At 40.9% G+C, this 15,684-nt stretch overlaps 1 protein-coding gene across 1 annotated transcript in view; it reads right to left on the reverse strand.

Moving 5' to 3' along the window:
- Positions 1 to 652: 652 nt before the first annotated feature.
- Positions 653 to 15,684, reverse strand: part of EIF5B (eukaryotic translation initiation factor 5B) — a 29,182-nt gene continuing 14,150 nt past the window's right edge. The window contains exons 9-24 of the mRNA XM_081907766.1: positions 15,081 to 15,167; positions 13,996 to 14,294; positions 13,057 to 13,164; positions 12,718 to 12,828; positions 11,837 to 11,904; positions 11,464 to 11,605; positions 10,257 to 10,388; positions 9,071 to 9,253; positions 8,358 to 8,519; positions 7,626 to 7,757; positions 6,494 to 6,625; positions 6,305 to 6,381; positions 6,048 to 6,212; positions 3,972 to 4,110; positions 2,417 to 2,578; positions 653 to 1,379 (exon numbers count right to left, since the gene is read on the reverse strand). Coding sequence (XP_081763892.1) covers positions 1,272 to 1,379; positions 2,417 to 2,578; positions 3,972 to 4,110; positions 6,048 to 6,212; positions 6,305 to 6,381; positions 6,494 to 6,625; positions 7,626 to 7,757; positions 8,358 to 8,519; positions 9,071 to 9,253; positions 10,257 to 10,388; positions 11,464 to 11,605; positions 11,837 to 11,904; positions 12,718 to 12,828; positions 13,057 to 13,164; positions 13,996 to 14,294; positions 15,081 to 15,167 — 2,207 coding nt within the window. The 3' untranslated portion in view covers positions 653 to 1,271. The remainder of the gene's footprint in view (positions 1,380 to 2,416; positions 2,579 to 3,971; positions 4,111 to 6,047; positions 6,213 to 6,304; positions 6,382 to 6,493; positions 6,626 to 7,625; positions 7,758 to 8,357; positions 8,520 to 9,070; positions 9,254 to 10,256; positions 10,389 to 11,463; positions 11,606 to 11,836; positions 11,905 to 12,717; positions 12,829 to 13,056; positions 13,165 to 13,995; positions 14,295 to 15,080; positions 15,168 to 15,684) is intronic.

Below are 15,684 nucleotides of genomic sequence, written 5' to 3' on the forward strand. Positions count from 1 at the left end.
TACTTCATTGTCCTAGCTGACTAGTAGATATTGGGGGCCAGTGAGGAACTGGGAAGAAGGGACCAAAGTGGGAAATTCTACCTTCCCTTCCACTCACCCATGAGTGACTGCATCCCTGCAGTTACAAGGGTGAGGGGACACACATGGTTGAATGTTTGCAACTAGATAACCAAGAAGGGGTAGGGGTTTGTGGGTATGTTTAGCTTGAAAGTTTTCAGCTTAGTGCAGGCTGGGATACTGTGATAGATTAAGCTCCCAATTGTTCCTTAGTTGCATGTAGGATCCCGTCAAGATGTGCCTTCCATGTAGTATGTAACTTGAGCAGTGCTGCTCACACTACATAGGAGCCTCTCTAGCTTGCACCATCCTAAAGGTGATTTAGACTGTGGTTATATACACACTTACCCAATAATAAGTCCCCCTGAATTCAGTAGCTATAAAGACTGGATTGCAGTGTTAATCTACTAGTCCCCTTACCAGATACTGCAAACAGCTCTACAAGAACTGTTCAGTTAAGACAAGACTGCAGCAGTCATATATAGTATTAAGTTGCAGCTGAACGAATTATTAGGATCAGCCACTGGTAACAATTTAACTTGACAGTTAAACATGTTGCATGCTGCTGCCTTTATTAGAAGGTAATTTAACAGGATAATGTCCATTTTCCTTTATTTTGCAGGTCAACATTATTACAGTTTGACAAACTGTGCAAGCAAAGGCAGCCAACTATGCTTTACATCATTGTTTCACACAAAGCAAACACAGATACCCAATTACCTAATTTTTCTACCTTAAAAAATTCCTATAGGCACAAAGCAGAAAGAATGTTGAAAAATCAAGGGGCAAAAAGAGGTATGCATAAATAAACAATTCTTACATCAAAAAAAGTCCAAGAATCACAACCTCTGCAGGAATTTGGTCAATCAAATACTGCAGCACTGGTCTTACCAAGTATAAAAGTGAAAGTTGAGTTCTGTCATAAAAAATTATTATTTTTTATTTCAGATGAGAGATCTGGGAAGGGCAAACTTTAAAACAGTAGCCAGTATAAAGGGGAGGACAGTGGGGCACAGGCACATTGGAGCCACAGGGACATGTAAATTGACCACTGTCAAACCAGTGAAAGTTACTTGGTTTCTCATGGAAAACATTTTATCCACCTATTTCCCCCCAGATGTTAATCAACAGCACATTCATTATAATCTGCTGTTGGTGATTTTTGTAATAGGAATTGTGGGTTTATGCTAGCTTGCCCATTGCTTAAAAGAATTTCATATGATTTCAAATACTTTCTTTAGCTCCACAATAAGCTGCCAGTCAGACTTTTGCATTTCATCTCTGAACCAGTTTTTCAGGGCATCAATGGACTGACGACTAATCTGCAGATAGAACACAAAATACACATTGTGATAACGCAAATGAATAAGCAGCTTCAAGAAAGGTCTTCATGCATGTTTCTCCCTCTCAGACATGTCAAGGGCAAATTAATCTTGCTAACTAGGCAGATTTGAGCAAACCACTTTTAGTACTCAAAGACATGCCTGATCATATGTGAGCTACTTAAGGTCAGATAAGTCCTGGTAGCACATAAATGAGATGTTTTGTGCAACTACATCCTTCTGGACAGAACAGACAAGCAAGAATCAACTATGCTGCATATTTACAAGTAGCATATATGCTAAATACAATCAATGGTTTACCATCAATATTTAATAAATACATACGAAAAGATTAGTTTATCCTAAAACAGGGGATAACAAGACAGCTAACAATTTGAAACTCGTAATATTCAGAATTACATAACTAGAGACTGACAAGCAGGAAACTCAAAACACCAAAGACACTTTGATATGCAGTGCCTCTAAAACAACAGAGGATACAGAATTAATCTGTCCTAGGACAGCTTTGCCACAGGCAAAGAAGGAGGTATCCTAAGATCACCACAACTCTTCTGATGGAAGGATGTAAAGGTTATGGAAGCTCTAGCCCTCTAGCTAATGCTGCACTGCAACTCGCATTACCTACCTCTAAACTTCTATAACAATTTCATCAGTATAAAACTGCAGGTGGATTGAACGTTGGCTTGATTCTCTAATCTGTTTAGCCATAAATAAGCACTTTGGGGTGCATGTCACTGGTACAAACTTGTGTGCTCATTCCGCATGTCCATGAAACTAAGCTTACAAGGACAACACTCTACTTCAAAAGAAAAAGCCAATTGTTAAGAGCACAATAAAAGAGTGCACTGAAGCATGATTTACCATGGCTAGCTCATTCCTTTTCAGCAAAGGGAGCAGCTGGTGCACCACCAGAAGCTGCTAAACGCACACACAGGGTTGCTCCTTGATGTCCACAACATGTGACTAGAGTCTTTCAAAGAATGCGAGCCCATCCCACCCACAACTTAAGCACCTACCTTGCTGACAAGTATATCTGTTGCTTCAAAGTGGCGCCCAAACATTTTAGGTGCTTCACCGGGAATAGGTTCTATTTTCACGCAGACTTCTTGACCTTTTTTTGCAACATCCACTTGTTTGTGATTTATTTCAATACTTGTAACTATTCCAATATCAATGAACTGCAACAGAAACACAGGACATTTTAGAGCTCTTAAGTTTTATTAGCAACCCAACTAATTTATAGAAACACACAGCTAGGAGGATTAGAGTAGACACAGTAAATAAACTTGGCTGCTGCTAGAAATCTATATACAATCATAACAAATCAATATGCCACTCTTCTATTGGCTCATCTACTAGCATAATATGAATGAGATTCTACAATAGAAGATTACAATATGGATTCTTACATTACCCTCCAGAACTAAGGGAGCCATGGCAATATTACCAAGACCATAATGGAGACTCCTGAACAAAGGTTCCTACTCACACCAGTATTAATCACTTTCCTGAGGATTGCTGCTGGCAAGGAGGTCTCCTCCCAGGCTTGAGTCACCTTGTGGCCTGCTACACCTACCAGGCCTTGCTTCTAGGAGTACATGGATGGAATTCAACATGGCATATGATGAATGTTCTATATGTGCAAGCATTTTCGCTTGCCAGTTAGAACATACCTCTCTGCTTTGAGCCAATTTTGGAGGGCGCAGGGGGAGGAGAGGGGCAGAAAGCCCCTTTTACACAAGTAGAATTCCATGTTTGGGGCTTTTGCTGACTGAGCTTGTCAAGTGAAAACTACCCTATAATCTCTACATTTATACCACAATGCAAGTTCAAGAACACAGCTCCTAAGTTGTTTAAGGCTACTACAGCTATGACTGTATTTAAGAGATACAATTCTAAAGTGCCACATACAAGTTTTTTCTCTGTTGTGCATAAAAAATGCTGTTTTATGATGTAATACTGATTATGATTTAAAACAGTTAAGTAATCTGTGGACCTCAGACATAGCGAAACACCCACCACCACTGGCAAAGCGGTCTGGGCTGAAAACATTTTAGTCAATAGGTGGTCAGTTTTAGATTAGGCAAGTTGTTAAGTCGGTATCTGAATTGGCTCCATTACTCATGCATTTAATTATTTCAGAAAATATTTAGGTCTTGTCAAATTTAAGATTCACAACTGCAGGGCTAAGTTAGATCTAGGAACATGTAAGCATGAAGGAAACATTTGTTACGCAGCCCAAACTTACACTTTAGTCTAGCCTACATTCACTGCACTACTTGCTGTTCGTTTTCTCTACTGCTAACGCTGGAAGGTTACTATGCACAACACTTGCTCCTGGCAGAAATGGGAAATATGCTGATCATGCTGGCTGGGGCTATGGGTGTTGTTAGTGTAATAACATTTGGAGGGACACAGATCACCCATTCCTGCTTTATAGTTATTCCATATGGTAAGTTAAGACTATACTAATATTAAGAGAGGCAGAGTAAAGAGAGCAAATATCCTGACTCTGGCCAGTACACAGCCTGCCATCTGTTAAGACTCAGTTTAAGAAAACAGAATACTCACATTTTTGCTAGGTACACACATGGGCGTTCCTTGTTTTACCTGACCCGCTTCCACAATGACTCCCATCACTATAGGATCTCGAGAATTAAAAATAAACTGAGGAAGTATTTTCATCTTACAAGGAAATACTGCTATATGCCTATAGGGAGAAAAAACAACAGGTTTTGGTAAAGACAAGTAAAACATGGATACAGATAACTTTTAAAAGTAGTAGCTATGATGTACATGTAAAAACGTGGTAAGCTGCTCTTATTAGCCCATAAGGCATCCATTCTACACATTATATCTGCACCTGGTATATGCAAGAATCCTTAACACTTGGCAGGGTACTAAACAACCAGGCATCTTACGTTGTTCAACTGTATGGGTTACCTGTAATCTTTTACAAAGTGCTAAGGAGGAGAATTTTACCACCTTCTGTGTGCCAAATGATTGCAGACAGCCACCCACTATGGTTAGTCATTCTACAAATCAGCCCTTGCTTCAAAGTTTATTTTGATTATGAAAAAGCTCCATACATAAATCAGACTCATGGAGTTAGAAGAGTTCCTGAGGGTCATCTAGTCCAACCCCCTGCCATGCAGGAATATGCAGCCGTCCCATAAGGGGATCAAGCCTGCAACCTTGGAGTTATCGGCACCATGCTCTGACCAACTGAGCTATCCAGCAGGAGTCTATGTGTATACTTTTTGCTGGACTGGGAAGTGGATCCAATTGCACAACCAATGCACATCTCAGTAATGGGTTACAAAAACCTCAAGTTACAAACACTTTGGGTTACAGACTCCGCTAACCCCGAAGTAGTACCTCAGGTTAAGAACTTTACCTCAGGATGAGAACAGAAATCGCGCACCGGTGGCATCGAGAGGCCCCATTAGCTAAAGTGGTACCTCAGGTTAAGAATGGTTTCAGGTTAAGAACGTACCTCTAGAATGAACTCAGTTCGTAACCAGAGGAACCACTGTATTGGTACTCTATTGTTTTCAGTGGGATGTGCATCTTTGTCATAGTATAGCTAGTCATGAGCAGGTATCTTTTTTAATGATCAACAAGACCTGGATTGCAGTAGGTGAGTGAACAATAATAGTTTTAGGAGTATGTGGGCACCTGGTGCTGGAGTTAGTAGCCTAAGTTACAACACACAGCAACTAGCTGTAACAAGATCACTTGTCCCTCACACAGCTGAGTGAGCCATCAAAAAAATTCTGACACAACTCCAGCGAATAAGATGCCCCTATTTTGGGGGACTCAAATTTAAGAAAATGGGGGGAGATGGCCCAGAGTTGTTGAGCTTTTCTCGGGGGGAATGCCGAAAACCACTAACCCAAATTACAAAAGCTGACAATCACTTGCGTTGCCGAACTCATGCCTCTGCACCAGCACAAACTGCAGACGGGAAACGCACGCCCAATCACCGAAGCAGCAGCAAATCCAGAGCAACACTTGCCACAGCAACCAATCACCCACCAAATTTCCGCAGCACCAGGCAATCCAAAGCAGCACTTTACACAATCACCCACAAAATCACAGCTGACAAGCTCCTGATCGTGGCTTCTACCAATCACCCGTCCCCGTCCCCCCGCACTATCCGTGTATAAGACGCCCCCCATTTTTGAACATTATTTTACAGTAAAAAAAAAGCTTGTCTTATACACGGAAAAGTTCGGTATTTATTTACTCAAATTGTATACCAAAACACCCAGGGTAAAATGCTATTTCTTTCTTACGGTTCAGTATTTTTATTTTTCTTGCATTAGAGATCTTAATAACTTAATGTATATATTCAAGTACTTATATCATTGATAGAACTCCCTGGTGGTTTTCCTCACTTTTTTGCCAGCTGCAGTTCCTTACAACATGCCAAACTGCTCCCTTCTAAGCACTAGTAGGTGTACAGAAACTCCATGCATAGTTCTTTGAATCCTGTCCTATATACAGTTGGTCCCTAGCTTTAAAAAAAGTAGCTCAGAAAATGACTTTAAAAATTCTTCAGTTTCAGATACTAACAAGCCCTTCTCATAATCTTCACGTACATCTTGCAACAGAGCAAAAAATAAACACAAGAATGCTACTTACTTGAATTCTTCCTGCTTCTGTTTTTTATAGTCTTGTCTATACTTTGTGAAAGCGTCAAATAAGTGATAAATAATTTCTGCACTAAAGATTCTAACTCCTAAACTATCAGCCATTTCCTGAGCATCTCGTTCAATCCTCACATCAAATGCCAAGATAACTGCATACCTAGGAGACAAAATATAAGGGTGATGAGGAAGAGGACAGGAATTTGATTATACAAATAGTAACAGTAATGTATATTTTAAAAAGCTACATACTGAGGATCATGTTCCAACATAACCGATGCCTTCATAACATCCTTTCTATGGACAGGGCCTATATTAATTCCAGCATACTGTCAGGAAATGGGAGGAAAAGTCCGATTAATCTCTGTTTTCAATTCCGTAATATGCTTCAATTCAGAGCAGAGCAATTTAAGACCGTAAAGTAGAAAATTGGATACTTACTGGCACTTCTGATGTTTTCAGAAATTCAAGTAAGGCTTCCAAAGAACCCAGAGTAGATGCCTGCACATAAACACCTTTCTCTTCTAACTTTATGGCATTCAGCGTTTGTTTCAATTCGTGTATTAATTCATCCTTTTAATGTAAAAAAATAGCACATCTTAAGAGATCTCACTTAGCTTGTCAAGTTTCACAGATCATCTGGACAGTACAAGTAGAATCCCAATATCTTCATCAGCCCTATGCGGCACAATGTACAATATAACTATGTATAGCTTATATCTCAAACATGATTTATAGCTTCAGATCTGTGGATCACAGCATTGGAAGTTAAAGCTTTCTTCATGCCTTGAAGTGGCAGTATATGAAGCAAACCCTTAACAGCTAAGCCTACCACATCACTGCAAAAAAGGTTTAGACAGAAATGCCACAAATCAAACTCCAAGTCATCCCTCTCAATCCCTGGAGCAGACAGTTCACTGCGCACACTTAGTAGTTATCACTGTGTCCCAGGAAAGAACAGATGGTCAGAAGCAATTGGGGAAACTCCAGAAGTACAATAAATGAATTCAAGTAGCTTTGGTGAGTTTGAAAGCAGATAATTTTAAACACGCAGCATGTTCACAGCCTGCAAGAGCATGCTGCAATACCTAAAAGTTCAGCACGGATTCCAGTTTAATTCTTGCACAATTCTAAGGGATGCAGAATCGCATCTGAGGTATTGCAAGTTTTTTAATTCTACGTAGAACCTGAACAGTTAATAGCTTACCTAGAAGATGGAGCAGCATGTACCTTACAGCAATCTACTTTTCAAAACACAGGTAATTCCGTCTATTAAGAACAATCATTACTTCTGATAAGGCATGACCCTGCCTGCATGTTCATAAACTAAAGCTGGCTCAACAATGTTTCTGTCCGTATTTTCCCTATTACTGGTTTATTTTACTTTTACTCTTTGAATCAAAGAGGTATGCTTTCTTCTACCTGGAAATAAAAGTCTGACTTCTCTCCTTGAAAAGGTGTTATTCTGATGATGAAGCTCCAAAAAGCATAGTCCTCATACAGCCTAATGAGAGTCATTCACACTGAGATTTCCTAGCTATTTTCATTCTGAGAGAGATCATGTATGCCTAACCTTAAGAACCGGAATTTCATCTTCTTTGTAAGCTACAAGTAGGGGTAAACCAGCCAATGTTTTCTCCAAATCCTTTCCAAGAATCTTCACTCCTTGAGCAGCAGCAACTTCTTTGTGTTTTTCATACTGATTCTAAGGAGAGATAAAGATGTACAATGTAACTCTGTATAGCTTATATCTCAGATATTATTTCCAGCTTCAGATTTGTGGATCATACCTTCGAGAAAGCTCAAGGCCCGAAAAAAGTAAGTTGTGGCCTTGGCAAAAAAAATATTACAATGCTGTACTTAGATATGACCATTAAAGCAAAAATATATGGAGTGTATAGCTATGAGAATGGTTTTGTATTACATTACATATTTTATATTCAGATAAATATATCACAAGCTCAAAAGGCCTACAACATTACAACAGTTGTGTATATACTCTCAATTTGCATGCCTTATTCTGCCCTCAGAATTTAAGGGTGTTATTTTTGCTAACAGCAGTACACTGGCAAACCACATGACTAAAAATGAATAAAACAACAGGAGGAGATTGGACACAAAAGCTCCACCTCCCTTCAATGATCCTGATCCTGCAAAGGGCAATTTCTGTGAAGAAATAATAGTGTTATTTTGTATTATTTTCCAGAAAGGTGAGGGAGAGCATGGACTGCCAAGCATTTCTGCTGAATAGCGTTGGGCATCAGTAGTTAATTTGAGGATGTGTTTCCACATGCTGCTTGCCTACCTTCACTCGAAGTTCTTTCATAGGTGGAGGTAACAGAAGGCCTCTTATCTGCGTTACGATGGGACCTTCTACTCCAGGAACTATAATGGTATCGCCTTCTCTCAAGCGGCCATTAATCAAAATGACATCTATTGTGGTACCCATACCAGGAAGTGCTTTGACCTAAGAGACAGAAGACAGTCAAATCATTTCTCTCCAAAGGCCACAGGCAGACAGCCTTGAACAGGCACACACATCATGCTCCCAAAAATTATCTTTTGAATTTTCCTCCTTAGTTGATTTTCTCAGTAACCTGCCTTTCATCTCCTTGCTTTAGATGACAGTGAGTCAAACAACTTTTCTCCTAGGGAAAAAAAAAATCTCCGTCGACTCCCCATCCCGCTGTCCCAGATCTCAGACTCCCAATTTACATCAACTCTGTCTGCTTTGCTTCTCCAACCCCACAGAAGCGCTCTTCTCTCCTTGCTGTCTGTTTCCTTCCCCCTCCTGGCAGGAAAGGCTTTTGCAAGGTGTACACTCCTACACTCATAAAGCTCTCTTCTTTGCCTGCTCAGGCAGGGAGGAGACCAAATGTAAATTTGGTGGAAGGTGCAACATGGGCATCTGGAAGGGCTCTGAGGGTTTCATCTATTGCCCATGGGCTGCAGGTTATCCGCATGCAACAAAAAGAATGTTTCCTTTCAATCCAGATCAAAAGATGCATATCAAATTACCTCCATAACTTGGGCTCTCAGCTCCTCACAGTGTGCCAGTCTCTTGTTTAACATGTTTTGCGTCAATTCAACAAGAAGAGCTATTAGACTTCCCATGCCATCCCCAGTGTGAGCAGAGGTAGGAACCAGAGAGACAAATGTGCGGGGATCTTTATTTTCGTAGTACAAGGCAGCATTCAGGCCCTAAAACCACAAGCATAGCATTAGGGGAAGGAGCAAGAGGCAAAGGAGTTAGTATAGAAAGGTGTGATAGGAATCTGGTACAAATAAAAGGGCAGGAAAACACTATTAGACCAAATATCAAACTTCTATTAGAAATGTTTAAATAAATACTATACTGTATGAGAAAGAGTATAAACACCAGGTAGCACCTATATATAAATACCCTGAACCCGCTTCCAGAACACATATGACATGATGCAGCTACCTCTCTTTCTTCAAATCCCCTCTCAAAATTCATCTTCTCCCTGAAACCCTTCCTTACTGACCAATATTCTCCAACCACATATAATCAGGGTGAAACAACCTCACACGCCACCCACCAGCTGCTGCCAATTTGAGAGAGGAAAGCCAGTCCTTGACAAGTGAGAGGAATCCAGTCTTTCCTCCAAACTCAGGAGCGATATGGGATGTGTGATTTGCCCTGCTCCCTCCCTAGCTCCAGAGTCTAAGATTTGTTTGGGCTCTGTGCTTGCCAGGCTTAAACGGAGAGCCATAACAATCCTTTATCTCTGGGCAGGAGTGGGGAGATGGAAGCATATCAGCTTGCCTCTGCTCTGGACAGTTCCTCCAAGTGCCCCCTCAGGTGCAGAAGAAGAGAAGGCAAAAGACCACCTTCTCCTCCTGGAGACAGAGGGTAAGAAATGTGGACTTGCCTCTGCACCCAATAGGTACCCTCCAGCAGGTGCCAGTGTAAAAGCACATGCTTCAGTCTCTCATCTCTAGAAGGAAGCTTGGAGGAGAATCCTTCTCTCCAGCTCCCAGCATAGAGCTGGAAAAAAGAGAAGAAGATATTCTGCCAGCCTCATGCCACGTTTGTGAGGCACAACAGATGGTCTTGGGAGAGTCAATACATTTTTGGTTGGCTAATAAGGCAGCAGCAAAAAATTGGGAGCCTTTGCATGTCTCCCCACTACCAAAATACATTTTAAATACTAACGGAAGCAATGATAGTAATTCAGCTGACCTGCTGTGCAAACTCCACTATGATAGCTTTTGCACGTTCCTCAAATTCGTCCTTTGTGTTTTTTTTCTGCTTCTTCAAAGTGGCAGCTACATCTGTGTCGGGACTCTTTTTCCAGTCATATAACCTATCGATCTTGAAAATCAGATCAGAATCAGAACCAGACAGAATCAAAAAAATCTCTGTGATTGAGTGATTGATTGATTGAATGTTATGCTACTCAGGAGGAGCCATGCAAGTCAACAGCAACTGTAGGGAATCTACAAGCAAATGTCATTATTATTTATACCTCGCTTTTTTCCCTGCCAGGGACTCAAGGTGACTTACAGATAAAAATAAGAGACAAAATAAACATATAATAAGTATCTAGAGGAGTCATATCACCCCAGAGAGCCATCTGCCCCTAAATGCACAGCTTCCTTGCACATACAGGGTTCCCCCCTTTTTTAAATGAAGAAAGCTGCTCTTTCCAAGCAAAGAAATGTCAATGTGAATCAGATCCATCCAATGGAAGTCATGGAAATGCTATTCAAGATGGGTAATTTCAATGAAATTTCTCATGCCTAGAAAGAATTACATAATAATTTTATTATTTATATCCTGCCCATCTGACTGGGTTACCCCAGCCACTGAGTGACTTCTGACATACATAAAAACGCAATAAAACATTACACAACCTCTAGGTTCCTATGCATCCTAGCTGCAAGATTTGAAGGGTGGTAGACCTCTGCCCCTAAAAAACATTATTTTCAATACAGTATTTTCAAGAGGCAAGCTTCACAACAGGAGTGAAGTGAGGATGAAAGCTCTTCCCTTTCTAAAATTCAAGGATAAATTTGCAAAGCAAGCAGACTTAACAGGATTTGCTCCTGAAGGAGAGTCCCTTGATAGAACAAACATTTAGCACTCAATTGGCATAAATATTTTTAAATAGTAAAAGACACACACATTTAAAAAAAAAAACCCCAAAAAGGCATTTGGAAATGGCCATTAGGCCCGATGGCTGAACATTAGCTTGAGCAACAGTTGCTGGGGAACAGCAGAAGGAGTGGTATATTGCATTCATGTCCTGCCTGGGGACTTCCCAGAGGCATCTAGTTTGCCACTGTTGAAAGTAAGAGGTTGGACTAGCTAGGCCTTTGGACAGATCTAGCAGGGCTCTTCTTACGATCTTATGGCAGAATCAGTAAGACTGTAAAAGTCACCTTACCTTGTTGAGTGCCACAATAAATGGGCATTTTTTAGACTTCAGCAGGTTTATGGATTCAATGGTCTGGGGCTCCAAACCATGCATGATATCAACTACAAGAATTGCAATATCACATAGTGAGCTTCCTCGATTTCGGAGATTGCTGCAACATTGAGGAGGAAAGGTACACTCAATAAGTAAGGGCAAAAGATAGAGAGAATTGCCAGGAACAGGTAGCTGTTCTAAAGCAAATTCTATCCTGTAGAAGTGTTTGGCAAAACTATTAGAAATGAAAACAAAAGGCACACAGAACATTATCTAACTAATTTCTACTTGTATAGATGTATTCAAACATTATAAGGTAAACTCCCAGATATAAATATTGCAAACTTACCTGAAAGACTCATGTCCTGGAGTATCAATGATCAGCATTCCTGGAATCTTGACCGTCTCTCTGTCAAACTAACATTACGAAATATTGGCTACCTTGAAACTTATGCAAACCAAAGCTTTGATAGTGTATATATCCACAGCAATAATTTTGAACTTTAGCCATTGTTTCTTACATAATCTATGTAAGAAATCCATCCACAATCTACATAATCCTAGTACTTTAAAAAAAAAAAATTGCATCACTAAGTTTGCATTAACTTGATGCAGCTCCTCTTCTAGAGCAGAGGCTAACAGCTTTCAGTGCAAGGTGCTGCAATGGAAATAGCACAGGACAGGCATGGCCAAACTTGGCCCTCCAGATGTTTTGGGACTACAATTCCCATCATCCCTGACCACTGGTCCTGTTAGCTAGGGATGATAGGATCTGTAGTCCCAAAACATCTGAAAGGCCAAGTTTGACCATGCCTGGCATAGGAGGACAAGGCCTTGCCCCCATTTGACTCCAGGCGAGCTTTCTAGCTAGACTTGTGGCGCAAAAGTATGTGAGCACAGGAGGCAGGATAGTATCGGAAACCTACTGCCTTTCTAAACAGCTATGGATCTGAGAAGCCCCCACTATCATAGGAGGCAACTCCAGCTCACAAAAATGATGGACAACAAAGTAGCCAACCATGAACCTCAACTTTAAGGCACTGATGTTGCAAATGTAGATGTTTCCAGCCAATAAAGGTATTTGTCGAAATAGGTCCATTCTAAATAAAGGACAAACACAAGCCCAAACTGCACCAGATGTGGAGCAGAGGAGAGGTCCCTAGAAATAATATAATTCAATGATTCCTTCTAAAAGCACATCAACGGAGTTCTGAGAAAGATCTTACTTACAGTCTTCACCATCTTTGCTTGTTCATTAATGGCCTCAAGGGGGACATTAGTTGCACCAATCTGCTGAGTGATGCCTCCCGCTTCGCTGTCTTGTACATGGGTATGGCGGAGCTGCATGAAACAAAACAAAAAAAGCAGAATAACTGGGGGGGGGGGAGCAAGAATGACGACCTGGATGAGCTGATTAATATATGCTTTGAAAGGGCAGGGGTGACAGTTTCGCATCAAGCAATTTTAAGTGGTCCCAAGTTACTACAAAATTTCAGGCTTAAGGCAGTTAACTTGTTAGCTAACTAGCAGAGAAAGCTTGTTATTTCGTGAAACCCACCTGCGCCTTACCTTATCTAGAATTTTAGTCTTCCCTGTATCTACATGTCCAAGTACACAAATAACAGGTGCTCGTAGTATCTCAGTATTCACATTTTTACTGTTTTCAACACGACGTTTCTAGAATTAAGAACAAACAATGTCAACTAAAGTCAAAAGGAAAAAGAAATGAAGACAGTTAAACAGGAAAGCAACTCAATTTTGAGTGTTCAAAATTATGCCGAAGAGTCCTTACCCCTAACACAAATATATAATTGTAAACCGAGAAAAAAGCATTGAACACTGTTTCCAGCTAAATAATATTCCTAGTTGGCACATTAAGCAGACAGTTACAGTTTACCTGATTGAAGGACATCTACACCAAAAGGCAGTAGTCCTAGGCTGAAACTCAGAATCCTCATGATCACGGTGAAAAAAACCATGGAAATCTGCTTTTGCCAGTTCCCAACAGAAGCTCTTAACAGCAGCCTTGGTTTGCTGGGACACCTGGTTTTATTTCCATATACACATATGGCCATATACACAACTGGGTAATTTGACCCTGTCTAATGCTATTGAAGCAAAGTAGCTACATGTAACCTGTCCCATGGTCTCTGGCCAACGTGGCCACAGACTTGAGGAAGATTACATCTTGGACAACTTAATGAAGCCTATTTCAAAAAAAATCATGATAAACTAGTGAGTGTAATTGATCTGGACAAAGGTGCACCCTGGAAACTCAACAGAAGCTACAAAGTTCCACAATTTTGACATTTGCTTTCAGCTGTAAACGCTTCCTTCTCCTTAACAATTTGTGCAATTTGTGTATCCTCACCAAAGAAGCAAAGATATGGAAAAGGTTTCAAAGGAACACTGAAGTAAGCAAAAGAGAGAGCGAGAGAGCAATAAAGGGAGCATCTTTTGTTCAGAATGAATCGTATTAACTACATGAGAAAGATTGTGACCAAATACCTCAATTCGCCGTTTAGCTTTATCATAGGAACGTTCTTCTTTAGTGCGATCATCATCCGAATCATCTTCTGAATCAGAGCTTAATTCTTTACTTAGCTTTTTCTCTGCAGATTGTTTTCCAGCAGCTTGGGGCTCAGATTCCCTTTCATCTGAAGTCTTCTCATCTTCTTCACCTTCACTTCCTTCACTTTCTCCGTCTTCATACTCTTCACTCTCATCTTCTTCGTCATCACCGTCTCCATCTCCATCGTCGTCCACATCATTTTGCTCCTTGACTTCAATGCGGACTGTTTTTCTCTCTGATGACAGGAGATGCAAATTTTAAAAGGCTACTTCTACCTGGGTTCTATTCTGATACAGCTACCTGTGTACAGAACTGCAGTTCCACATATTACAATGCAAACACAGACAGACCTGCACTGAATTTCAGTCCTATTTCCCTTGACCGGCAAAATCAATAAGGGAGGTATAGGTGTTTCAAAAAATGAAGCTTTGGCATACCCCATTATTGACTTTATATATTTATTTATTTATTTATACTGAAGAATTTCTTGTTCGAAACAGAAACATGGTAGGCTTTTGACCCAACTTTCCCCCCAATTCCTCCTTGTCCACAGTCATACTGCTAATTCATTTAAACCAGCCTGTCTCAACCTGTGGGTCCCCAGATGTTGTTGAACTACAACTCCCATCGCCCCTAGCTAGCAAGGCCAGAGCTCAGGGATGATGGGAGTTGTAGTCCAACAACATCTGGGGACCCACAGGTTGAGAACCGCTGATTAAACGAACAAGGAAGGTTGGTTTCAAACTTATTTTTATTGGCTGACTGATAGGAACATGCATTTCATGCTTTTAGCGCGGGGGGTACTACAGAGATAGTGGCTGAAAACCCTGTAAACCCAATAACCAAGCGGATCACACAACAGTTTAAAGGACTTAGTCGAGCTGAAGTAGGGTTCTGAACATATTGTGCAATGTTTGTTCACTCATTTCAACTCTGTGAGAGAAGTGCTATGCTTTGAACAAAAAGAAGCAGAGGTCTCAGGCCTAGGTGGTGGTCCGTTGCTTTTCCAAAAGACACTTACCCTTCTCTCTCTCTTCGTCGCTGACCATGGCTTCCCAGTCATCTAATCCTGTATCTTCAGGCTCCTCTTCCTCCCTTTCTTCTGAAACTAAAAAGCAACTGGTTTCATAATAGGTTTTATTATTATTTTAGGATAATGTATCAATATGTTTACACAGAGGAGGTATTGGGCTGGACAGTAACTTGAATTAGCCAGATGTTCTATCACTGGCTTAATATAAACACTGAGTACCCTCAACAGGCGTGCCAACTTGCCCCTCTTGATTTAGGGGGCCAGCACACATGCCACACAACGTGCTGATGTGTCACATGCATGACATGCAACTTGCGCGTGTGACATGAGCATGTCACTGTGGAATATTGAGGGTGTGGCCCAGATGGTGCCCCTGACCCTCAAAGATGGCTCCCAAAGCTGGTTTAACTGGCCTGACATTAGGCTAAAAAGAAAGAAACACATTTTTTTTAGAAGTCTGGTTCTATGCTTTAGGATCAAGGATTGTCAAACTGCAGTCTGGGTACCCCCAAAGGCCCACAAGCTTCATTCAGGTGGTGTGCGGCGACACAGCCTGTCCGTGGATTTGTGGTTGAAGAGGAGAGATGGCACA

Source organism: Podarcis melisellensis (genome assembly GCF_964234715.1).
Source record: "Podarcis melisellensis genome assembly, chromosome: 4".
Lineage (NCBI taxonomy): Eukaryota > Metazoa > Chordata > Lepidosauria > Squamata > Lacertidae > Podarcis > Podarcis melisellensis.